This window comes from Silurus aristotelis (genome assembly GCF_946808225.1).
Source record: "Silurus aristotelis genome assembly, chromosome: 1".
NCBI classification, from domain to species: Eukaryota; Metazoa; Chordata; class Actinopteri; order Siluriformes; family Siluridae; genus Silurus; species Silurus aristotelis.
In genome coordinates this window covers 43933478-43958971 of record NC_139574.1, presented here as the reverse complement: position 1 = coordinate 43958971, position 25494 = coordinate 43933478, and the positions used below count along the sequence as shown (strand labels likewise).

At 37.9% G+C, this 25494-nt stretch overlaps 3 protein-coding genes across 4 annotated transcripts; all 3 read left to right on the top strand.

Moving 5' to 3' along the window:
- The first annotated feature begins 521 nt into the window (after positions 1 to 521).
- LOC310726348 (C-C chemokine receptor type 5-like) lies at positions 522 to 6341 on the top strand. Of its 2 annotated transcripts, none has more exons than XM_083541845.1 (4): positions 522 to 653; positions 997 to 1069; positions 1246 to 1299; positions 2583 to 6341. In XM_083541845.1, exons 2-4 carry the CDS (start codon positions 1029 to 1031, stop codon positions 3646 to 3648), a joined length of 1161 nt encoding a protein of 386 aa, XP_083397971.1. In that variant the 5' UTR covers positions 522 to 653; positions 997 to 1028; the 3' UTR covers positions 3649 to 6341. The 2 variants fall into 2 exon arrangements, with proteins under 2 accessions (XP_083397971.1, XP_083397970.1); XM_083541844.1 differs by having other exon boundaries at positions 1243 to 1299.
- A 1411-nt stretch (positions 6342 to 7752) lies between these two features.
- Positions 7753 to 8631, top strand: LOC310734176 (C-C chemokine receptor type 4-like; the record flags this gene model as incomplete). Its single annotated transcript, XM_083555865.1, has 1 exon — positions 7753 to 8631. The coding sequence occupies exon 1, from the start codon at positions 7888 to 7890 to the stop codon at positions 8629 to 8631; it is 744 nt and encodes a 247-aa protein (XP_083411991.1). The 5' UTR covers positions 7753 to 7887.
- A 3352-nt stretch (positions 8632 to 11983) lies between these two features.
- On the top strand, positions 11984 to 24762 carry LOC310734169 (uncharacterized protein). Its single transcript, XM_083555851.1, has 5 exons — positions 11984 to 12217; positions 12510 to 12588; positions 13518 to 14549; positions 22024 to 22047; positions 23547 to 24762. The coding sequence occupies exons 2-5, from the start codon at positions 12536 to 12538 to the stop codon at positions 24655 to 24657; spliced, it is 2220 nt and encodes a 739-aa protein (XP_083411977.1). The 5' UTR covers positions 11984 to 12217; positions 12510 to 12535; the 3' UTR covers positions 24658 to 24762.
- Positions 24763 to 25494: the final 732 nt, after the last annotated feature.

Genomic DNA, 25494 nt, shown 5'->3' with positions numbered 1-25494 from the left:
CAGTGAAGGTGAATGGTGTGCGTTTGTCCCTGATGAGCAGCCGTGGCGACAGTGGCAAGGAAAAACTCCCTTAGATGATATGAGGAAGAAACCTTGAGAGGAACCAGACTCAAAGGGGAACCCATCCTCATATGGGTGACATCAAAAGTTTGGTCATAGATCGTCAGGAAACATCCTTGATAAAACCCACTGATAGTCTGATAGTGCAGATCAGTGGTATAGACCTTACATCCGAAATCCTGTACTGTATGCTACAATTTATCTGTTTCATTAGGTGAGAAAATACTAACATTAATCCTCCTACTTAAAATGTGGGGAACACACTTAAAATTTTAGGCTCAGTTTCTAACTCATGCACATGGTTCACAAACGAAGCGGCTTTCCTGAGTACCTTGCACGCTCAAAACAAAACATTCAACATTTATTGCAGAAGAGACATTAGCCACTATCTCGGTTTCAATACTCAATCAAGAGCCAATCGTGTGCTTGCTCCGAGTGTACTTAAATAAAGTGCAACTTGTTATGCACTTTTGCAGAGAACCCCCATACTCTTCACACAACGGAAGTGTCAAAACCAGAGACCTCAACACCTGTTATCTTACTTCAGCACTGCATTTGAGCCTCATAGGCCAAGTCCATCAAATTTTACCTTTGTAAGTATTGTTCTGCCAATAATTTTTCCCCCAGTATCTATCATTTAATCGGTCAATTCAATGTGTCAGTCCAGTTAGAATGATTTTGTTGTATTTATTCCTTTTGCTGTATTCTAGGAGTTTAATTTAAGATGTTCGCACATTTTTAAGTAAAAAGAAGGCAGTTTACTGTGCTTTTTTTTTTTGTTTTTTTTAAACTGGCATTTGCCTTTTCTGTTACCGCTTTCAGTAATGCTATAGAAACCTGTGGTGTGCAAAACAAGCGTGTAAACCTTTACACGCAGCTCAAACTAGATATTTTTAATAATGTTATTTCTGCTTTACTTTGCTTTCTAACATTTAGATAAATTGCTCAGATTCATATGAATTGCAGCCATGTTCAACAACAGTAGCAGTAATTGGGTCACAGAAAACAGGTGAGAGCTCATTATTATATTATACTATATTATACTAAATTAACACGACATTAAAGGCGGTGAGGAAAATAACTAGTCAAATACACTTTTAATTCATTGGTCACTGGTTGGTTAAAATAGTGGCTATTTGTGCGTATAAATTGTTATTCTGTCCTGGTTGTTTTTTTGTGCAGCAGTGTTTTATCAAGTCTCAGCACCAATGAAGAGATGAGGAGAAACAATCCTCAGAGGTTAGACCTGCAATATTTTGACTTTCCTGCAAAAAAATCTTTTAAATCTTCATTCGTAATGCCATGTATATTAGCAGCACTAATGCACATATTCATAAAGTATATTAGAATATATATTTTTATTTTATAATGTTATCAGGAGGTTATTAAATTATTTGCATAATGGATGAATGTTTAATGAATATAATAATACATATATATAAAGTTAATTTCTGCTGGAAAACAAAACATAAATACACAATTATTAAGTAGAAATGATTACATCTATCTCACAAAACCAGTGGCATCAATTGTGGGCGATTTTAAGATGTGGTTATGGTTTTTACTAGATGGTTAGATTGTTCGATATTGAAAGTCACTACTGTAAGTACTGCTTTCCATTGTTAATATGAGGTACAAAGTAAATCTGACCAGCCTGTAAAAAAAAATAATAAATCTGAATGGCATCATTGGCACATGTGGAGGAAATATTCTTGATATCTTGACTTGATCAGAAATGTGCGAGATTTTGATTTTTTTTTAAATGTAGCCAACAGTAAAATATCAGCAACTGCATTTTCATTCATTCATATGAATGAATTCACAAAGTCTGAAGTTACATTTAATTTTTTTGATTCATCAAATGTGGGAATTAATTTCTTTTATATATATATATATATATATATATATATATATATACACATTAATATGACTCCAACAAATGAAGCAGACAAATTAAAACAACTTCATGTTTCAAAAGTAATAAATCATTAATTACCTTCAGGTTTCACCATATCAACAATTATACTACATGGCCAAAAGTGCATGCTGTGTGTTTCTTGTAAAACTTTCCAGTCTTCCATTCCGACATTAACACTTCATACAAAGACATTTTATAGAATTGTGTGCTTCCACAACTTTTTGGCCATATAGTGTAGATCATCTATTATACAAGTCTCTGATGGAATACTACAATACGCAACTCCCCTTCATGTGCGGCACTATAGCACATCTATCATCATTTTCAGGGTTTATATCCATTAAATACTGTAATATCATGACGCATGAATTCTCAATTCTTGGTTTAGAAGGTGTTGACTCATTTTCTGTAGGTCTGCAGGTCCAGAATTACATTACTGTCCCACATATACACTATATGGCCAAAGCAAAGAGAGAATTTGATTATTATTTTAATAATTTTTAATATAAACTATAGGTTATTTATATGAAAAATGCTAAAAACACATTTTTATAACACAAATGATTGTGTTGGACAATTTGTGATCTCTTTTTATCCTTTTCAGCTTCACCTTCACCCCAGATGCCTATGACAACTATGACTACTCTTATTATGAATCAAATAATGGTGGTGCCGGCATTGCAGAACCATGCAGCTTCCAAAGCAATTCAAACCTCATTCTCCCGCTGCTCTACTCCGTGTTCTTCGTGGTGGGTTTGCTGGGAAACCTGCTGGTGCTGTGGGTGATCCTGAAAGGTGCTCAGTTGAAAAGCATGACTGACGTGTCTCTCCTGAACCTGGCCATCGCTGATCTTCTGCTAATCTTCTCTCTCCCCTTCCTGGCTCACTATGCCAGAGGAAGCTGGGTTTTCGGGAATGGCATGTGCACCCTGGTCCTCAGCGTGTACTACATCGGATTTTACTCTGGAATTTTCTTTATCGTGCTGATGAGCATCGACAGATACTTGGCGATCGTCCATGCCGTGTTCGCCTTGAGGATCCGTACAAGGGCTTATGGGATTTTTGCAAGTATAGTTATCTGGATTCTCGCTGTTATAGCATCATTTCCTGAGCTCCTGTATCTTGGAGTCCAAAAGAATGGGACTGAAGTACTTTGCAAATCTTATCCGCCAAATTATGATATTCACAAGGCAGTGAAAACTGCAGCTATCTTCAAAATGAATGTTTTGGGCCTGTTCATTCCGCTGATCATTGTGGGATTTTGTTACTCCATGGTACTAAGGAGGCTTCTGAAGCTCCGGTCATCCAAAAAACTGGCGGTTCGTCTTGTCGTTGTGGTCATGGTGGTGTTCTTCTGCTGTTGGATACCGTACAACACCGCAGCGTTCCTCAAGGCACTGGAAATGCGAGAAATTTTGCCTCTACGTTGTGAACTGAGCAGACACCTCCAGCTGCTGCTGCAGGTCACCGAAGCCGTGGCGTATTCACACAGCTGCCTCAACCCGTTCCTCTACGTGTTCGTGGGTGAAAAATTCAAGAGGCACCTCGCCAGGCTCCTGCACCAGACCCCATGCATCCATGTGCAGTGTGTAAAGATCTACATGACCCAGGCCACAGGCTCTGTGTATTCACAGACCACGAGTGTGGACGAGCGCTCAGCTGGGGTCTGAATCGTAGATGGTGTTAAAGGAAAACAACATTGTATTTAATGTGTTTACTATAAATATTTTCACTGGTAGAGGTGAATGGGTCTGAATATTAACATGCTCAATTTAAACCCTAAACTGAACCTGCCAGTATTCAGACATATTTCCAGAACCTTGAAGTTTGGGTCATTTTTTTAAACACAATGCTGATTTTTCAGCAGCTGAATCAAATCGGACTCCATTGTGGGATATCTGGTAAAATCCTTAACCACAAAAAAATCTTTTTTTTTCTATTTTTTTCCCCCAAAGGGTGACATTAGAGGAACAATTACTAAGTTTGAAGACTAAACTGTTTCTTGTTTAATTAATAAAATGACAAATGCTTGATCTTAATTTTAATTTTAAATAATAGACAACAACAAAGTTGTGCGCATAACGATATGACATTGAAAAAGCCGCATAGTGGTCTAGGTGATAGTAAAAAAAAAACCCTATCTCTGATCCATCTAAAATCTCACACCCTCATGGCTTGAAGAACAGGAAGATCATATTGCTCATCTGCGCACAGTTTCCACTTCCTGTCTAAATGATTCTGAAAATGAGCAACTTTCCTTGTGTAAATAATTTATTATGCTTTAATGTTGTTGAGGCTCTTTGAGTTCCCAAAATGATTTCTCAAGGTTTCAAGATCTTATCTGAATTGCAGCTGATTATAAATGATAGATATTCAACATGTTCAATGTTTATGATGTAATATACTGGAATGTGTGTGTGGTGTGAAAAAAACAAATGTTTGGTGTGAAAAACTGATGAGCAGCTTTACAGGGTGATGTGATGCTGGATTTATTATAGTACAGTATCTTTAAAGTGGATTTTTTTTCTTTTTGTTCCCAAAAAAGATTTTTTTTTTTGCATATTGTCATGTTCTCATGTAGAATAGTGTTTATGTGCCCGAATATAAATCCGAGATTGGTGTTTATATATAAACATCACTAAACTGAAAAAGTCCAGTAGAAATGATAATATTCCTCCACAATCTTTTAAATGAATTTTTTGCGTACACTTTGTCCTGCAACGTTACGCACGCTGTAGCAGCTACAGAGTCATTTCATTTCTTTCTACTTCTTCATTACCAGAAGAAAAGTTCTAAAGCTTCAGACTTCGAATATCACCAACTCATTTCAGTTTTGACTTTAAGGCACAAAAGAACTCAAATTATCTGTTGAGTATAAAACGCCAAATTACTGTTTGTTATTTATTTTGTTAACTGCTGTTACTGCATTCATGTTGATCTCGATGTCTTCTCTGGTTCAGGTTCTGGTTCTGTTTTTTTTTTCTAAACCATGTGGTGCACTAAACAGTTTGGTGTGTTCGAAGTCACTGGTGCTCCACTCAGCATGATGGATTAGTTTATAACAGATCTTTTAACTTCCGATTGACTGATTAGTGTTTAACGTGTTTAAGGTCAGAAGAACCTCCAGGTGAGAACATTTTATACTTCAAATATTGAAAATGTTGGAAGATAATTCGATGTTTTCTGCTTATAAATGATATGAATGAAATAAATCTTGCCTTTAAACCACAGACTGCATTAAGTTGTGCACACAATATTTCAGTGCATAAAGTCAGAAAGTGGCCTAATGAAAAACTTTCATCCATCAGAAATCTCACACCATCAGAGGCTTGAAGTAGATCATTCTGATTATCCGCACAGAATTTCCACTTCCTGTGTAAACTGATTCTGAACATGATTTTACGGTGTAAATATTGATGCGACTTTTGATCAGCCCTGAATGAGGCCTTGGACCTGATCATGTAAAGGATGGGGAACTGCAGGTACACAGGATGATGTTGAGGCTCTTTGGGTTCCCAAGAGGATCACAGAATTTGATCTAAATTGCAGCTGATTCTAAATGACAGATATTTAACATGTTTAGCATTTATGATGTAATATCCTGGAATGTGTGTGGTGTGAAAAAAACAAATGTTAGGTGTGAAAAACTGCTAAACAGGCATCAGATGGGGTGTGATGGTGTATTTATACAGTGTTTATCTTTAATGTGCAATTTTTTTTTATATTCTAAATAGAGACTGCTTTTATTTTTATTCTTCAAGTTTGAATATTGTGATGTTCTCATGTTCTCATGGTGTTTATGTGCCAACCTGAATAAAAATCAGAGATTATTTTGTACACCTGTGAAAAAACTCGAACCCCAAGTCCAATAGAAATGATAGTATTCCTCTGCAGATCTTTCAATCGCACTGTTTTTCTAGTCACGCGTACATTCAAAGTTCTGGAAGGATAAACACGTTGTACAGAAGCAGCATGAGGATGTGATGTGGTAGTGCACTACAGCGTTTTTTGTAAATTGCAAGCGCTGATGATACAGCAGCAGACTTGAGGTGGTTTAAAGTGACAGCGCAGCAAAAACAGTCCGAGTGCAGAAGAAGTGTGAACGCCGTGTGTTCGGTTGTACATCGGTGGTGATGGTCAGTTAAACTTCACCATTAGTTTAAACGAATAAAGGTGATTCTTTCATGAACTCCTTCTGTCCTTTCAGACCAGTTTTGAGTTTTCATTAGGACTTGGGTTTAAGTTTAGTTTATAGCTGCTGAACAATTATAAGAAATTTGTATAATAACAAGATTTGGTTGAGTTTTACTGAAGTACTGACCAATGACTTCTTCCTTATTCAACTATTTTATTATTAAACAAATGCAAATTTTGTATAAGTGAGTGCACAGTATTGATCTAGACATGAAGATTACCAGTAAAAATAAAGCCCAATGTCAATCTACGCATGTTTAGATCGGCTCTATACGTGAGCATGCATAAAAATCACCCTGTGGAAAAGTCAATTCAGTGCAAGAGAAAAGACGTGGGATGTGAAAGACAATTTGTTTTCGGTAATTTCTTATATTTCTTTGTTTCCCAGCAATTTTCTCCTTTTTTATTTTTTTGTCTTTTTGCATTGGCGTCACGAAAACCCTCTCAGGCAAACGGTGAGTGTATTTAGAAATACATCATTTAGAAGCAAGCAGCGTTTCTAAACATCCACAAATACACAAGTTGTTAATATATTTCTTTGTGATCAATTTACAGAGTTTTGACTTCATTATTTCAATCTCTAATCCGTTGTACTGATTTCAGTAAAACTTTGTGAAGTAAAAGTCTAACGTACAGACCCACAGGTGGAAAAATAATTATTAGGAATGAATAAAACAGGTGGAAACGACACTCAGGACTGTGATGTTATTTTAATTAAAACCTCAACATTAAGGTTATGAGGTGTGAAAACTGGGTCAAACCGCAGCCCCCTTACCATCATTGCTACCCGAGGAGACTTGTGCCTACTTCTTCTGAAACTTTCTCATGCAATGACATTTTTATCTAGAAACACCACCACACACAATATTTATATATATTTTGACAGGAATCCTGACTTCTTTGTGTGATTGATGTCTTCAGTAAGCCCCAGGTAGCACTGAGTCAGTTTCTTGAACAGGTACAGCAGGAAGTCTTTCTGAAATCAATTCTAGATCACTCACAGGTATTTTGCTCTCATTTGAGTTTTAATGTAAATTCTCAGTTGCACATTTCTAAAGTATTGCAATCTGATCATTTGCACTGCTGTAAACATTTATTGCTTTATTTATTACTTACATTCCTGGATGAACTGTCACATCTGCACTCTGCGTTTCTTTCCTTTTCTTTTTTTGTTTCTGTGGTTTCTTCTTGCCACGACAGCAGCACGATGTGCAGCAAAATAAGATTTCCTGCTTCAAAACACAAATTTATTGGTACATAACACTACATTTCTGCAGCACAAGCACCTTTTTTTTTTCTAAGGTTTTTGTTATTCTATTGATTCATTTCATAGTTTTAGTCTGTAAAAGTTGAGAATATATATACATTCATGAAGAAAGGGTTTGTAAATTCAAGCTGATCTCGGATCAGTTTTAATTTCGTATTTTGTACATTTATACACCTAAGATGACGAGAAACATCTCACAATCTGGAAATCCAGTCTAGACAGAACACAATATAGAAACCGTGAACAATGAACTGAAATTCTGACTAACACATTAGTCACCCTGACCAAAGTGTGTTATGAGTAAACAGCTCACCCTGAACAGGACCTGCATGATGCACAGGAAGTCGGACTCCAACAGCTGAAACACTCAAAATACCTAAAATAATTTTGACAATCAATTAGGAAATTTATAAAAAAATTTTAGTGAGTAATTTTTGTATATTTCAGAATGACCACTACGGAGATGAACAGCACAGAAAATTACTATGATTACACAGAACCTTGCATTCAGGAGTCTGCTTTGAACCCGATGGCCATGGCTGCCGTCTTCTACCTGGTTTTTGCCCTTGGGCTTCTGGGTAACAGCATGCTGTTGTGGATGCTGCTGAAGATTATGCGAATCAAGACCATGACAGATGTGTGTCTGCTGAACCTGGCCGTTTCCGACCTGATCACCGTGTTCTCGCTGCCCTTATGGGCGCTTTCTACCCAGGGACATTTACCTGATGCTGATTGGCTCTGCAAACTCATGGTCGTTACCTATCAGCTGGGCTTCTACAGTGGTATACTTTTCGTGATGTTAATGAGTATCGACCGCTATTTAGCCATTGTCCACGCGGTGGCATCACTGGGAGCACGAACTTTGCGTTACGCCGTTACCGCTAGCTTTGTCATCTGGACCGTTTCCTTCTGTGCTGCATTTCCAGCATCCTATTTCCACAAAATGATTAAGGATGAGAACCTCGTGGCACAGTGTGAATGGGATCCCAGCAATGGATCAGTCAAGACATGGAAGCTGTTCCTGAATTTCAGCCAATATCTATTGTATTACAATGCGATAGCAGAAAATATTATCATTACTATTATCATTTCAGACTTGCCAAATATGAACATTTTTCACAAAATGCTACTTGTTCAAAAAAAAAAAAAAGCACAGGTTTCTTTTCTTCAAACGCTACAACAAAGTGCCTGATGATATTTCTGCTGTAGTGAACTTAGAGTAGGTGTCTGAAGTCATTACCCAGTTTCACATCGTGCCCTCAGACAGAAACATGAAGGACATGAGCAGGAGCAGGTGGACTTGTTTGAGTGTGAAATGATAAGAACCAGTTAAGAATCAGAATCTCGAGCTGCAGCCATGTTTCATCCCGTAGGTGTTTTCGCATGAGTTTGTAAAAGCCCCTCCTCCCCCACTGACGGAAAGACAAATACATTCTGTGGTTAGTAAACAAATGATGGCTCATGTTGATGTCAATGCACTCAGGGAGATTTTTGGAAGATTTTAACACCTGGTCCTTTTGCTCATGGTTCTAATAGTCTGTGGAATGTTAAAGAAAAACAAAAACAAAACAAAAAAGACACTGTTGATCTGTTATAGGCCGATGTCAAAGAGGCCTTCGAATCTGCTGCTCAGTTCCATGCACACTATAGTGCATCCCATTACATAGATATAGCTATAGATCTTTATTGTGTTGACTTACTCATAGAACCATCACTGGCTTCAAAAACAGGATTTGGAAGACTGGTAGCAATCTGAAGACCAATTTTAGACCAACTGACTGCTTGACTTTGTGTCGAGACGATTTGTAAAATAAAATAAAAAACAAAAAAACAGCCTTTAAACCTCATCAAAAGGTTTTGTTGAGAAGTCAGTTAACTCACTCCTGTATGTTGACATGTGACCACAAGCTCAGCATGTCTGCATGTGAGAAATGAGATATTGGCCAAGATGTTCCAAACATCACGCGTGTCACTATGGAGAATTTTTACTCATCACAAAATCAAAAGTGCTAAAACCAGAGCCTTCAAACACCAAGAGTTCACTTCAGTTTTAACTTTGAGGCACAAAAGAACAAATCCATTACCGAATATTTGTACATTTGAATGTTCATTATTGTTCGTTATTTATTTTGTTAACTGCTTTTCATCTTGATGTTTTTTCTCACTTTTCATAGCTAGAACTTTTACCTCTTTTTATAAGAACAGACTCTGTTCAGCTGTTTACTCATTTTCAGAAATGACATTTAGAAGAAATACAGTACAGAAACTTGTGGTGCATTAAACGGTTCCATATCACAGGTGCTCTACTCAGCATGATGGATTATTTTGTGACAGATCTTTTAACCTCAGATTGACTGATTAGTGTGTGATGTGTTTGAGACCAGAAGAACCTCCAGGTGAGAACATTTTATACTTGAAATATTAAAAACTACAAAAGATTATCAATTCTTTTCTACTTATATAAAATGGTGTATATTCATGTAGACTCTATAAACACTTGGTTTTTCCAATCATTTGTGGTTATCACAAAGTTGGAAGCATGAGGTCACTAGATGTGGTAGCGTTATATTTTCCCTGGGCGCTAGCAGACCTAAACCTGTTCCAGCATGACCACGCCCCTGTGGACAAGTCCAGCTCCATGATCATATGAAGTGGAACACTGGCTGTGGTGAGTATCCTCTACATATGGTCCAATCAAAAACATTCAGTGAACTGGCAACAGGGTTATGGGCACCAATGAGGATCTATAGTGTGAATAATTTTGATATTAATAATTTTTGTAAACAAAGTTACAAATCACAGTGCTGAAATTACTACATAATCTTGTGTGAATCATATTTTGGTCTGGAAATATAAAGGGTACCACTTTACCATAAAGGGACTAATAAAGGGCCTGCTTTCATATTCACATTCATAAGCAGAGCGTTTGGGGGCTCTCTGCTGAAAGAGTGTCTTCCTGTGCACTACAGAAATGATCTGTTGGGGCAATTATTCAGGCCTCAGGAAGAAGGTATTCAGGGACATTCTCTTCCTGCAAATACATGTGCAGATAAGGATTTTGAACTCGTGTGTACAGAGGTAAAAGGTAAAAATGAGAAAACAACATGGGAACAATACCGGCCTCTAGTGGCCAACAAATATGATAACAATACAGAACCCATTTAAAGAACAGACCCTTAAACAGTCAAACTTCGCCTGGCCTATATTTGTGGGTAAAGCAGTGATCATGACAAGTCCAGAGAGAAGATCAAAGACCTCAGCCACAGCCTCAGAGCAGAGTCCTCCTGAGCTGTGCAAGGAGGGAGCCGAGCCCAGATGAGATAAGATACACCTGGCAACAAGTTTTTACACAATTGTTTGTAAAGTGCTATGCCATCACTCAACTGGTAACTCCTAACATTAGTCTCCGCTACGAAATCACACGTACAGTACAATAGCTGGTGCTCATTTTCTGTGTTTATCATGGTGGAGATTATTTTCAGTGATAATTTAGTGATGACATTGTGATCCTATAAAAATCTGTCTGAATCAGAGCCACTCGAGCGTCTCACCAACACGTGCCCATCTAGGGAAGTTTCTGCAGAGGGGCCTGCCTTCCTAACTGTCCTCCTTATCATGCTCAAGTTATTTAATCTCTGTTACTTTCTTTTATACTTCATATTAATTATTGAGGTTTGCACTTGTATCTACACTTGTATCCGTCCTCTGCTTTATTATCTGATATTACCTGTGGATTTTTCCATTCCAGCACAGTTGAATGTAAATCTGGCAGCCGACACTAAGTTTTTAGGCAGCAAGTGAACAGTCAGTCCAGTGTAGTGATCAAACCAAATAAGGACAACTGGTGTTGTAGCTCAAGGTCTTTGATAGCGAGGGGTAGAGGCAGGCTAGGATGTCTGGTCTGATACCACAGAGGAGCTACTCTAGAACAAACTGCTGCAAAAGTTAAATCATGTCAAGTCACTACACATGTGGTCGGGTGCGTGTGCAGAAAAGACGGCACCAGGACGCAGAAGAAGGAGGCAAGCTTGGTTTGTGGCAAACCTAGTTAAACCTCTTCCTAGCAATGAAATACCCAGAATGCCAGTGGTCTAACAAGCAGAATCATTTTTCTTGTTACATTGCACCAAATTATTCAGGAACGAATTGAAAAACGTGTAAAAAAGATGGCGTCAAGGTGTTGACTCGGCCTCCAAAATTCCCAAAACTTCAGGCTCACAAGACATGAAGGATCTGCTGTGAAAATATTGGTGCCAGAGGTCTTGGGGAGTCCCGGGGTTTCATGACTCGGAGCTGTTTATATAAATATAAAAAAAACCATTACAATGAAACAAACATTGATAATCTAAATCTGTGACCCTGAAGTGGTGTTACGGTAAAACTCTTCCCAAAGAGCTTCGAGAGCACAGCAGTGTTGGGTTTAAAATCAGTTGAATTAAATCACACTAATTGCACTTGCCTTTCTTATTGCATGTTTGCATTTTCTTCACCACGGAAATGGTTAGAAATTTACTTTATCTCTACTCAGAAGAAACATTTCCTCATATTGTGTTACCACACGTTTTCCTGAGAAGTACCGAGCTTAGAGAGTGTTAACACAACCCCACCCGTAGTCCTGCTGCATTAGAGAACATCAGCTGGGCGAACTAATGAACAGCCAAACATCAAGTCACCATGTCTCCACAGAGCATCTTCTGACATTACGAAGAGCGGAAATCTCAGACGTCGACGCATCTTCATGTTGGTGTTAACAGACAAAAGATATTTTTTCAGTATTTGTAAGTATTGTGTCATTATTGTCCGACACACATTATTCTAATGATCTGCAGTGCTGCTGATTGCTGAATGTCTGATTACGCGTGAACTTTAATCTTTGTCTTTTCTGGTTTATCTTCATAGCCACGAAGTTCTGACTTTTTAAGTAGAGAATCAGCACTCGTTTACTGACTCATTCCTTCTGACATTTGTTCACCACGGTTTTGTGTAGTTTTCATTAAAACAGTTAGATGTGTTCATCACAGGTGGTTTACCCCTGATTTATCCAGAATTGTTTTTTTTCTTTATTCCCAGCATGACTGTGCAGACTTTCATGTTGAATGGCAATGATGTCTAACAGCAGCAGTGATCTTTTGGAGGTCACAACCCTCGGGTGAGAACTTGGTCATCATCATCATGGTCTCATTTCATGAACACGTTTTTTTTTTTTAAAGAATGTGGCACTTTAAAAGTATTCTAAAACTGATTTTATGTATTTAATTGATGTATAAACATTTCTGAAAGCATTTCTGGGCACAAATGAGAGCAGAGGAACCATTAATTACCAGTTGACGTCTCATGAAAATTACATCAAATCTCTAATGTGACCTCATGAGGTAATAATGAAATGTATTTGTAGTCTCCAGCATGGTTTTATAAAACTTCAATCAATGTTTTAGAGAAAAAGAAATAAAAAAGAAAGTGTTCACACTTCCTGTGTTTTTCTACTTCATGAATTTGGTCTAAACTGAAGTGAGGAAATGTTCTTAAAGGGAAGTTGTAGAAAGAACACGATATCAAGACGTTCTGCTGAGATACTCGTGTACTCTTACACGACTCAATAATAACCGATTCTTATTTTCCGCCTTTTAATCGTTTCAAAGAACTAAAATGAACAGATGAAAGTTTATATAGTTTATATTATAATAGTGATATTCTCCCACAGATAGAGCGCTAAAAAAACAACTAACCAAAGCTGCAGTACTTAAAATGTAAAAAAAAAAACCATATGGGTCACATTCAGAGTCCAAAAAGTCAAATATTTATGAGTAGAAGTCCTTCGGGTTCAGGTTTGGGTAAAGCGTCTGCACACTGGGATTTAAACTCACAACCTTTTAAAACTGAAGAACCATTACGTTAATCTCCTGTTATTATATCCTTTAACAGTCATCGTTTATATTCATTTATATTAATATTCATTTTACAGTTGAATCTGAGGTCTTCTGTGGTCTTTATATATTGATGTGCACAATTTTAGCATGAAATCTTGCCCTCACTGAATCGCTCCTGTAGTCACTTTCTCCTTCCTACTTTCTGCTTCAGCTCAGATTCCTTTTCATCAACAGAGGAAGACTTCGATTTTGAACTTGATGGTGGAGTGTGTGATTATGGGCAGGTTGCAAGCCACATTCTCCCGCTGCTCTACTCCGTGTTCATCGTGGTGGGTTTGCTGGGAAACCTGCTGGTGCTGTGGGTGATCCTGAAAGGTGCTCAGTTGAAAAGCATGACTGACGTGTCTCTCCTGAACTTGACCATCGCTGACCTTCTGCTAATCTCCACTCTCCCCTTCCTGGCTCATTCTGCAGGTGGTACCTGGGTTTTCGGTAATGGCATGTGCACCCTGGTCCTCAGCGTGTACTACATCGGTTTTTACTCTGGAATTTTCTTTATCGTGCTGATGAGCATCGACAGATACTTGGCGATCGTCCATGCCGTGTTCGCCTTGAGGATCCGTACAAGGGCTTATGGGATTTTTGCGAGCATCTTCGTCTGGATTCTCGCTGTTATAGCATCATTTCCTGAGCTCCTGTATCTTGGAGTCGAAAATAATGGGACTGTCATTTGCAGCGCGTATCCAAAAGACTCAAGTTACAATAATGTAAGAAGTGGAGCGTTCTTTAAAATGAATGTTTTGGGGCTGCTGATTCCACTCATCATTGTGGGATTTTGTTACTCGATGGTACTAAGAAAGCTTCAGACCCTTCGCAACTCCACAAAACTGGCTGTTCGTCTTGTTATTGTGGTCATGGTGGTGTTCTTCTGCTGCTGGATACCTTACAACATCGCAGCGTTCCTCAAGGCACTGGAACTGAAGCTCATCCTGACTCCAGAGTGTGAACTCAGCAAAAAGATCCAGCTGCTGCTGCAGGTCACCGAAGCCGTGGCGTATTCACACAGCTGCCTCAACCCGTTCCTCTACGTGCTTGTGGGTGAAAAGTTCAGGAGGCATCTTGCGAGACTCCTCCTCCACACACCATGCAGCGATGTGCAGTGTATGAAGGTCTACATGACCCGAGCTGCAAGCTCGGTGTATTCACAGTCCACGAGTATGGAGGAACGCTCCACAGTGCATTAAATGGTAGAAGATCATAACATAATTATATGTTATTCTAGATATTAAATACTATTGCAAATCTTTTTTTATACGGAGCTTTCGAACCTGCCGAAATGTCCGTCTTGTGCACCAGTCTTCTGAATGATATACTTTCTTGTCATAGTTTTCAAGACTCACAGCTCTAATGATGCTATCAGCCAGTAAAAAAAAGTTTTACTGAGAAGAAGCAATATGTGTTTTTCATAGCTGTCATTAAAGACATCAATAAAGCTTTTGAAGTTTGATGGTCTACTGGATGTCATTACACACACTATACTATTTTATACTATATGTGTTTCTTTCCCAAACTGTTACCACGAGGTTGGAAGCACATGGTTGAATAAGATGCAAAAGCATGGAAATTTTGAACATGGGTTGGAAGATGTGGAAGATCTCCTGCTACAGAGCTTTAAACCCTGTTGACTGCACCCCAGACCTCCTCACCTACATCACTATCTGAGTTTATTAACACCAATGTTGAAGAATACATATCCACAAATCTCCACAAACTCTAGTGGAACATCTTCCTAGATGAGTGGAGCTCATTATAACAGCAAATAGGGACTACATTTGGAAAAGAAGATAAAAAAAAACCCTATAACAATGTAAATAAGGTGTACACCTGAGGGTCCCACCCCTGTTTATAACAATCTTACTTACAGTGAAGCATGTTGGTGGTAGTTTTGATAAGATGGTTAAGAGGCCTGCACTAATGTAGACTTTCTTTAACACTTTAATTTTTGAAATGTAGCTGTTTCCTCTTTAAAGACGCAAGCGGATGGTGAGGTAATGTCTAAAACTGAGAAGACAGAAAAAATGTTCCCTGTTAAAATAGGATGCATTCTGCCTACATTCACCCACAGGATCTGAGGTTAGTTCAAGCAAAGAATAAGTCACATACAACACATGTAAGATTACATTTCTCTCTCTTCGGCCAGACTATTATCCATAAACACGCCATTATTCGATTCGTTGTAATGCGACAGCTGTTTTTGTGAGACAGAGGAAACCCTAGAACTCAACAAGCGAACACTGAGGAAGGACTTCAAGAATTCAGCGAGAAAAATCATCATAATTAAACTCGGTCTCAGTGAGAGGGATTTCCGGTCTAGCACCGGATTCTGATGAAGTAGTCATTTCAACATTCTGTAGACATTTTCCTCACGTGTGTACAGCAGTTATATGTTAAGTTTTGGGTTAATTTTTGTGACAAAAGAGATGAAACATTTACATTTACATTTGCGGCATTTAGACGCCCTTTTCCAGAGCGACATACAAAAGTGCAAAAGTGAAACTGCGCCCTAAAGGTTTTCTATCATTTATAAAATCACAACATTTTGGGTTTGTACAGTTTTAAACACTTTCTTTTTTCTTTTCCGCTTTAAATATTGTCAGTGTTTTAACATTTAACTTATCACATATCACATATACAACAATACACATCACCACAATTACCAACAAATCAACACCTGATGACCAACAGAAGATCCCCAAAGCCTTGTCTAAGCATGAAGTCCTCCAGAAGGGTTCCAGTAACGTTCTTCAAGTAACTTTATGACCCAATGTTCAGTGTCAGACACTACTGTAAGTACAGAGCTTGAGGAATCGGATATGTACTTGTGAAACTCCGTACCTGTGAGTTTGCACACTTCTCCTGGTGAAACCATCATTATGTCTAAGGCCGTTCTGTTCTGCAGTTCCATGCGCTTAGCTTCCAGAGCCTTGGTGGTCTTTCGAGCTCTGTGAACATGACTTGTATAGTCTTCCTGAATGCCACAGGATGGGAAAATAACTATCAATTCTAGAAACCAGAGAAATTGCGTGCCTGTGATGCATGTGGTCGGCCCGAGCGGTTCGCTAGACAGATAGCAGTTTCCTGTTATGCTCTGGGCCTCTTTCATAGATTGTTGAATGCTTTTTTTTTTCACATACCACAAACACTTGACTTAATAAATCATGTCATCTTTATTCTCATTATTATTAATATTATAATTACTACCTCTATTATGGGATTTTTGGTGTAGAGTTGTGACATATTAAATCTACTTCAGTTCCATGACTCATTTAGAGCAGAGGGGGTAATAACTTATGGAAGATGTAGGCATTGAATACACTAATTAAATCTCCACAATGGCAACAATGGCAAGGGTTTTAAAAGTATTATGTTTTATACATTTTTATTTAATAATATAATTATATACCTTTCATATGAAACAAACACTGTACACATGTTTCATTCTTGAATTAAATTTAAATAAATAAATAAATAAATAAGTTTGACAAATATATTAAATAAAACAATGCTTTTTGTGAAAGATGAATGTGATAAAAATTAAAAATAAAACTCCGATTCCGAAAAGGTTTGGGTTGAGAACACCTTAGTTCATGAAAGATCTTCGTTTATCCCAGTTTCAGTACTGAGCATCACAGCATGAGCTGAAGTCTGCAATCACCAAGAAAACATCTACAGGATCACACTTCACTGTATAGGTCATATTTCCATCCATTTTTACACCGAGCGAGCTTCCACAAAAGGATCTGATCATCCAACAACCAAAGTTCTACAACCTCAAATCCAACAAAGGACACTGTGTAAACTGTAAATAAAAACAAGTTCAATGATTTGCAAATCTCATAAATTCATATTCTATTAACGATAAAAAAAAAAACATGAAATGTTTAAACTAAGAATATATTCTTATAATATATATTTTAAAGAAAAAATAGGGTCCTTTTGAATTTTTTGGTTTTATTTCTTTCCTTAAAATGGTGCATTCAAACATGTGATGTTGTTCGACTGTAAATAAAATCTGGGTTTATGAGATTTGCAAATCATTGCATTCTGTTTATATTTACATTTTACAGTGTCACAAACAAATAAATAAATGAAGTACCAGCTAAGAAGTTTTTTAGCTGCATGTGAATGTGACACTTCCACTATAGAACAGAAAATAAAGCATTTTTTATTTAGGAGTTTGTCCTCGTTCTTCTTTCATTTATGCTTATTACATTTACAGCATAAAAACAAGAAGGACTGTTTATGTTAGTGAGAACGGTGTGGACAGAAATAAAATATCATTTTGTCCTCATTTATTGTTATAATAACCTCCACTCTTCTGGAAAGTTCCACTAGATTTTGGAGTGCTTGGACCTACTGATGAAGGTGAGTTGAGGAGGCCTGGGGTGCAGCCAGCATTCACTTTCATCTTGAAGGTTTTCAAGAACATGTTCAATAGTAGTTGAGTGAAGGGTAAATTTTTGCTGCTGCATTTAAACTCATCCTATAAAAATGTGTCCTCCAACTTGTGGTAACAGTTTTTTGGAAGAACCACATAAAGATTTGAGGGCCTCAGAATTTTTGGCCAAATAGTGTATCAGTTTTAGAGGCTTAAATAATTTTTTGCAAAGCTGAAATTGAGTCATAGGTTTTTGATAGAAGCAGTTCTAATATGTAGTTTGTAGGTGTTATTGTTCTATTGACTTGTTTGTCTAGCTTAAGACTACTATTAATTTGTTATTTTTTAATGTGGGTGGTTAGGTATGATAAGAAGGTACCTACGGTAGGTCGGCCGAATTCATATCAAAGAATTCATTTTCATCATCACATCATCATCATCAACACATGATTTTGCCATTTAAAAACATAAAATTGTAAGTAAACCAAAGTTTCAGTTCATGAAGACATGATTCTAGTCTCTTATGTGCGTCCCTGCTTAATGTTTAATGGGTATGAAGAGTTGGGTGTCATCCATATATCAGTGGTAAGATGCATCAAATCTTCTCATTATAGACCCTAGATGTAACATGTATAAGGAGAAAAATAAAGGTGACAGAATCAATCCCTGAGGTACCCCGCAAGTGAGGCAGGTCATAGAAGACAAATGGACACCTATTTTAACTGAAAAACGTATCCGATAAAAAGAACTGGAACCACTTAAGTACTGTGCGTGTGGTAGCAATTGACCACTCCAGTGGATTATAGAAGAATCTTATGGTCAATGAAATCAAAAGCTGATCTTAAATCTAGTAGCACTAAAGCTACAGTGTCACCAGCGTCTGTGCTCATTAAGAAATCTTTAATAGAGCTGACTCGGTACTATGAGGTGGTTTAAAGCCGGACTGAAAAGTATCAAAGATCGAGTGAGTGTTCAGATCATTTTGCAGCTGAATGAAAAACAGATTATTCGAGAATTTTAGATAAGAATGAAAAATGGCGGGTTGGAATTGGGTCTGTAATAGTACAGGATCAGGTGAAAGTCACAGTGGCAGTAAAACTGACTGGTACAGTCCCTGTCATAAGACAAATGGTAAGAATACTTAGAATGTTTAATCCAACAGTATTAAAAACCTGTGATAAAACAAATGTGATCTTTAGATGTCTGAAGGAAAACCGGCTCAAATCCACTCCACTGTGAGCAGGAAAAACTAGGATCAGGTACATCACCACAGCTGAAAGCTTTGACCAGTGTGGTGTTATTAAGACTTCTTCTAAGGTTTTCACGTTCAGAGGGAAAGGTCAAACGCCACACAGTTATTCAACAACCTTCTAATCAGTGTTCAGGACTCAGACACAGTCTCAGTGTTCAAGTGGAGGCTGAACACACATTTATTTAGTGGAGTCTTTAATCAGTAGGTGTTTGTGAGGTAAAGGAGCAGATCTGGAGGGATCATGGAAGAAGGTTTGAGAACAGAGTGAATTGTTGAAAAGAGAGTTCTGGGACAGTGTGAGTTTCTTTCAATGATGTCAGAAAAGAATTCGATTGTTTCTACTCTAACTGCTTTTTGAAATGTTTAATGAGCCAGTCTGCATTTTGAGTGATATTAGGAGCATATCTTTCTTTCATTTCCGTTCGACTCGTCAACATCATTGGCGTAATCCTCGACTCAGGATGGGGATGAAGCAGCTTTCTTGGTGCGATACAGTACAGAATTTTGGAGCATTTATTATTCATCTTGCCAGGTGTAAAGGAACTGTTAGTTTCCCAAACATCCTGGAGTGCAATTTAAAGTGAGAGACCAATGTACTGGTCTGTGGAAAATCTGTGATTTATTAGCCACTGATAAACCATATGACATTGTTAAATCAAATATATGACCTTGACAATGCATGGGGTCATCAACTCACTGAACAACGTTGAGAGAAACTTAAACATTTAAGAAGTCCTTAGCTAAAGCATGATCTGGGCATGAACATTAAAGTATTAAAACATGATCATATCCAGTCCAAACATACCCTAGAAGATCGGGAACTCCTGTATGATATTAGTAGATGATGGTGGTGTAGATTAGTAGGAGAGGAAAAGGAAAGGAGGCTTTTAGGTGAATTTTTGTGGATTAACTGGTGAAAGTATAAGTTAATAGACGACACTGGATTCTGTTTTTAAGTCACAAGTCCACTTTCTCCGCTGGTAACAGAACAGAGTTAAATAAGTCTCAAATCCTCTTTTTATCCATGATTCAGTCAGGAACAAATCTTCACTACAGATGGAGGTTTTATTTACGAGAATCGAAAGTCCGAAGTCGCGTTCTGATTCTGAGTTTGATTTATATTAACAAGCAAATAATCACCAGGAAAGAAAACAACAAGATCCAAAACCAGGAAACACATGAAAGGCATGGAATAAAAAATGGCTTCGGTATGGAATACAAAAGATCTGAATACAATACAATACAATCTGAACACAAAACTGAAACAAAGTTATTTAAACAACAAACTAATTACGGGGTGAATCAAAACCAGCTGAGATTTCTTAAGACACATTAGGGAGATGCTAGATCGATCTATCTGTCTGTCTGTCTGTCTGTCTGTCTGTCTGTCTGTCTGTCTGTCTGTCTGTCTGTCTGTCTGTATGTCTGTCTGTCTAGGTGTGAAAGAGTCTAATCCCATCTAAACACATTACTGCAATTCTGCAACGATCTAGATCATGTAATGTAACAAAACAGACCAATTGCAAAAAAGTCCTCAAAAATTATTATTGGTATTATTGCAAATTCCTCAGAAAAGAGAAAAGTTATAGCAAGTTCCATGTGCTGCAGGGTCAGCATATCATTCCACCCTTCTAGAAGATACTAAAAATAATAATTGTGATGCTGAACTTCACAAGTCTCATAACAGAGGTGAGAAAGAAAATTAAAAAAAGGTGTTTGAGTACAAATGTAGTAACCTCAAGGTTAAAATACTGCAAAGGGTTTTACACCTGCATCATCTAAATGTGGCTTTCAATTGTGGTGGAAAAAGTCACAGTATTTTTGCCCCATGTTTGTTTGTCAGAAGCAATGCAAATTTACTAAAGACAATGGAGAGCGATTAAGTTTTAATAAAAACGCTGTATTAAGGTGATGTATTTTTTAGCAGGGGTGTCATAAATATATACATAAATTACATATTAATCAGTTCTGTTAATAGTTGCAATAATAATAATAATAATAATAATAATAATAATAATAATAATGATAATAATAATAATGAGGAAGAATTACACACATTGTCTTTGTGCAGCATTTGTTGTGCATGTCCATGATAAACGCACAATTTTGGCGCAGCGTCAATAAAAATCACGTTTAAAAAATCGACTGCGCCTTCGTTACGCTGAACGACTTATTTTTGTAATTTACTTCTAAAATGCTGGAAAATTCAGTCTATCTGAACTGAAAGAAAGTTTTTTTTGTTATAACCACAAGCCTTTCCAGAGTATCAGTGTTCTCTGCACCGTTACCACAAACACAATTGAGCATGAGCATTAGATTTTAGCTGGGCAATGAACCTGATGAGCGTCATCAACTTAAGTCGTCAGAAATACAGAAGTGTGAAAACCAGAAACCTCAGACTCGGTATGTCATTTGTGTTTTGAGTCGGAGCCCTAAAGGACAAGTCTTTTATTGCCTTCTGTAAGTACATAGACATGATGTCCAAAAGAACTGCAAATTAAATAAATAGTAGTAGATGCAGTCAATGCTGCTTGATGTGACTTAGTTTTACTTGTTAAATGCATGAATCTGCAGTCTGCACTTTTTTTGGTAAATCTTCTTATTGTATTTTTTTTTAGTTGACATTTACCATTAGATGTTTTACTCATTCAGCCTGGTTTAGGTTTCTATTTCTCCACAGCAGAGCTGTTTAAAGCTGACGGGCCGCAACGATGAACAGCACCGTTTGGGAAACCACCGTGACCAGGTAAAGATACGTTTCATTCCAAATAGCAGGGTTTTGTGTTGAAAAACTGAAATTGGGTCGCGTTACATTGTTTAAATAAGACACTATATAAGGTCAGGCACTCGGAGGTGAATAGTGAACAAAGGTGAAGTTGATACCAAGATAAAACTTCCTCCTGAAACTGGATCATTAGACCTGCTTTCAAGTAAATAGAAAATACAGTTTTCCTTCTGAATGGATTATAAGATGAGAAATAACATCGATATTTATATCAGTTGCTTTTTTTTTATTTTTTTTTGCAGCAATGAAGTCATGAATATAAACAGGTCAGTACAAGCACACACACTCTCTCTCTCTCTCTCTCTCTCTCTCTCTCTCTCTCTCTCTCTCTCTCTATATATATATATATATATATATATATATACACACACACACACACATACTGTATATATAAAGTTTAGATAAAAGCACAGAAATACATTACTCATATGTATTTCTGCACACTATTTATAAGTTGTGGGTATTTGGCCTTTAATAACCACACTTTCATTACGCACTGCAAATTGTACAAAACTTTCCACTTATCGTCCTACATGTGAGGCAGTGCATCTGCTATATTTATCCCGTAATAAGATCACAGGTCCGTCTGCACCATTTGCACCCACAAGTTACAGCAAACATGATCTTTTTAATGAAGTCTGTATTCCGGCTAAAGCGAGGATTTTGAATCTGGTTATAACTTTTGTGTTTGTTATGATGCTGTGACTCTTCCACCATCTGCAAATAAATACGGTGTAGATTCTTTCTGTGTTTATCTGTTTTATAAATTCAACAGTCTTCAAGCTAAAAGATGGAAATTGCTGAAAGGGTTAGAAAGAAAAAAGAAATACGCTTTAGACACGACTTTTTCACCCGCATGTGGGTGTTTCTCCAAACACGCACAAAATACAGAGGCGCGTCTTTGGACATGAGATTTTGGCTTCACTTGAAACCTGTTCCAGCATGACGATGCCCCTGTGCACAAAGCCAGCTCCATGAAGGTCTGCTTTCCATGGGTTGGAAGATGTGGAAGATCTCCTGCTATAGAGCTCCAAACCCGATTAAACACCTTTGGGATGAACGTGAACGCTGACTGCACCCCAGGAACCTCCTCACCTTCTCATCAACATCACTACCTGCCTTTATCAACACCCCTGTAGCTGAATGAGCAAAATCTCCACATAATCTAGTGGAACATCTTCCCTTAAAGACTGGAGCTCATTATAACAGCACATTGGACTAAATCTTCAATCCAAACGCCATGTCAGCGCTAAACTGCTACGCAATTAGCATATGCTCCACCTCTTTCTTTGCACTACCTCATTTTATTACCTTTTCCTTCTTTATGATTTATTTCTGTTTTGCAGAACACCAGCACTACGCAAACAGCAAACCACAAGACTAAATCCAGCTTGTGAAACTGCGATGTGCAGGATGTGGGCAGGTTTAGAACATGACAAGTGCTGACCTGATAAATAATACACGAATCGCAATCAATTTAGAAAAGAATTCACACAATAAAGGAAAACAGTTTCAAGTTAATTCGTTTGTTAATGAATATTAAGGGATTTAATATTGGACTGGAGCTGTTTGAGTGACTTTACATTTTAGCATAAACGTATAGATGATTATCCGCTGTGGCGACCCCTAATGGGAGCAGCCGAAAGAAGAAGAAGAAGAAGAAGAAGAAGAAGTATAGATGATTAAACTGCGAGGTGTGAGTTTCTTATGCTATAATGTCTAAAGTCTTTACTGCAGTCTGAAAAAGTCTCATGTTTTTTTGCAGCACGACGACACCCGATTTCTCTGAATTCCACAGCTTTGGCACGACACCGGATTTCTCTGAATTCCACAGCTTTGGGACGACACTGGATTACTCTGAATACTACAGCTATGGCATTGATGAGGATTCAAGCCCTTGTGATTATTATGTAAATACAAAACACATTCTCCCGCTGCTCTACTCCGTGTTCTTCGTGGTGGGTTTGCTGGGAAACATGCTGGTGCTGTGGGTGATCCTGAGAGGTTCTCAGATTAAAACCATGACTGACGTGTCTCTCCTGAACCTGGCCATCGCTGATCTTCTGCTAATCTTCTCTCTCCCCTTCCTGGCTCACTATGCCAGAGGAAGCTGGGTTTTCGGGAATGGCATGTGCACCCTGGTCCTCAGCGTGTACTACATCGGATTTTACTCTGGAATTTTCTTTATCGTGCTGATGAGCATCGACAGATACTTGGCGATCGTCCATGCCGTGTTCGCCTTGAGGATCCGTACAAGGGCTTATGGGATTTTCGCGAGCATCTTCGTCTGGATTCTCGCTGTTATAGCATCATTTCCTGAGCTCCTGTATCTTAAAGAGGAACAAACTTTAGACAAAGTCATTTGCAGCGCGTATCCAAAAGACACACGTCACAATGAAATAAGAAGTGGAGCGTTCTTTAAAATGAATGTTTTGGGGCTGCTGATTCCACTCATCATTGTGGGATTTTGTTACTTGATGGTACTAAGGAGGCTTCAGACGCTTCGTAATTCCAAGAAACTGGCCATTCGTCTTGTTATTGCGGTCATGGTGGTGTTCTTCTGCTGCTGGACACCGTACAACATCGCAGCGTTCCTCAAGGCACTGGAACTCAGGTACCCTGATTCTACAGGGTGTGATCTCAGCAAAAACACTCAGCTGCTGCTGCAGGTCACCGAAGCCGTGGCGTATTCACACAGCTGCCTCAACCCGTTCCTCTACGTGTTCGTGGGTCAAAAGTTCAGGAGGCATCTCGGCAGGCTCCTGCGCCAGACCCCATGCATCCATGTGCAGTGTGTAAAGAACTACATGACCCAGGCCACAGGCTCTGTGTATTCACAGACCACGAGTGTGGAGGAACGCTCAGCTGGGGTCTGAATCGTAGAGGAACATCTCAAATAATTACAATCTCATTTAGATGCATTAGTGAAAAGGAGATGAATGTGTTTTTTATATATATATATAGATATAGATATAGATATAGATATAGATATATAGATATATAGATATATAGATATATAGATAGATATGTCACTATATATGTACACTTTATGACTAAAAGGATGTGGACGCCTGACCATTAGACCCCTTATTAATGTTCAAAATCAAAAGATCAGTTACACCTGCTGCTGTAACAGTCTATTATTATTATTATTATTATTATTATTATTATTATTATTATTTTATTATTACATCTTAAAATGTTTTGATATTTTCTGGAATCATTCAGGTATGTTGGATAAGAGCAGGAACTGATGTTGGCTGGTGTGCATTTGGCAGTAGATTGGTGGTTAAAGCATTGAACATTGAAACATATGGGTTCAAATCCCAGCCATAACAAACTGCCACTGCTGGGCCCCTGAGTAAGACCCTTAACCCCATAGCTGCTCTGTTGTATGAATGAGATAAAAATGTAAGGTTGTTTGAATAAGTGCATCTGCTAAATGATGATATAAAAAATAAACTCTGCAGGGTTTCCCCAATTAATGTTTACAAACTGTTGGCGAAACCCCCAACAAATGGATGGTCGGGTGTCCAAATACTTTTGGCCGCAATTTGTATGCATTTGAAACTAATGATGTAGTGTGTACGTTTAAAAGCTTATGGACGTATCCCACGAGCTTGTTGGTTCTACAGAGTTTTTCTGAGAATAATTGCTGTATGTATATTGTTTTGTTTCTATTCTTGCCTCTGAAAGTGTTGGAACTTTTCCAT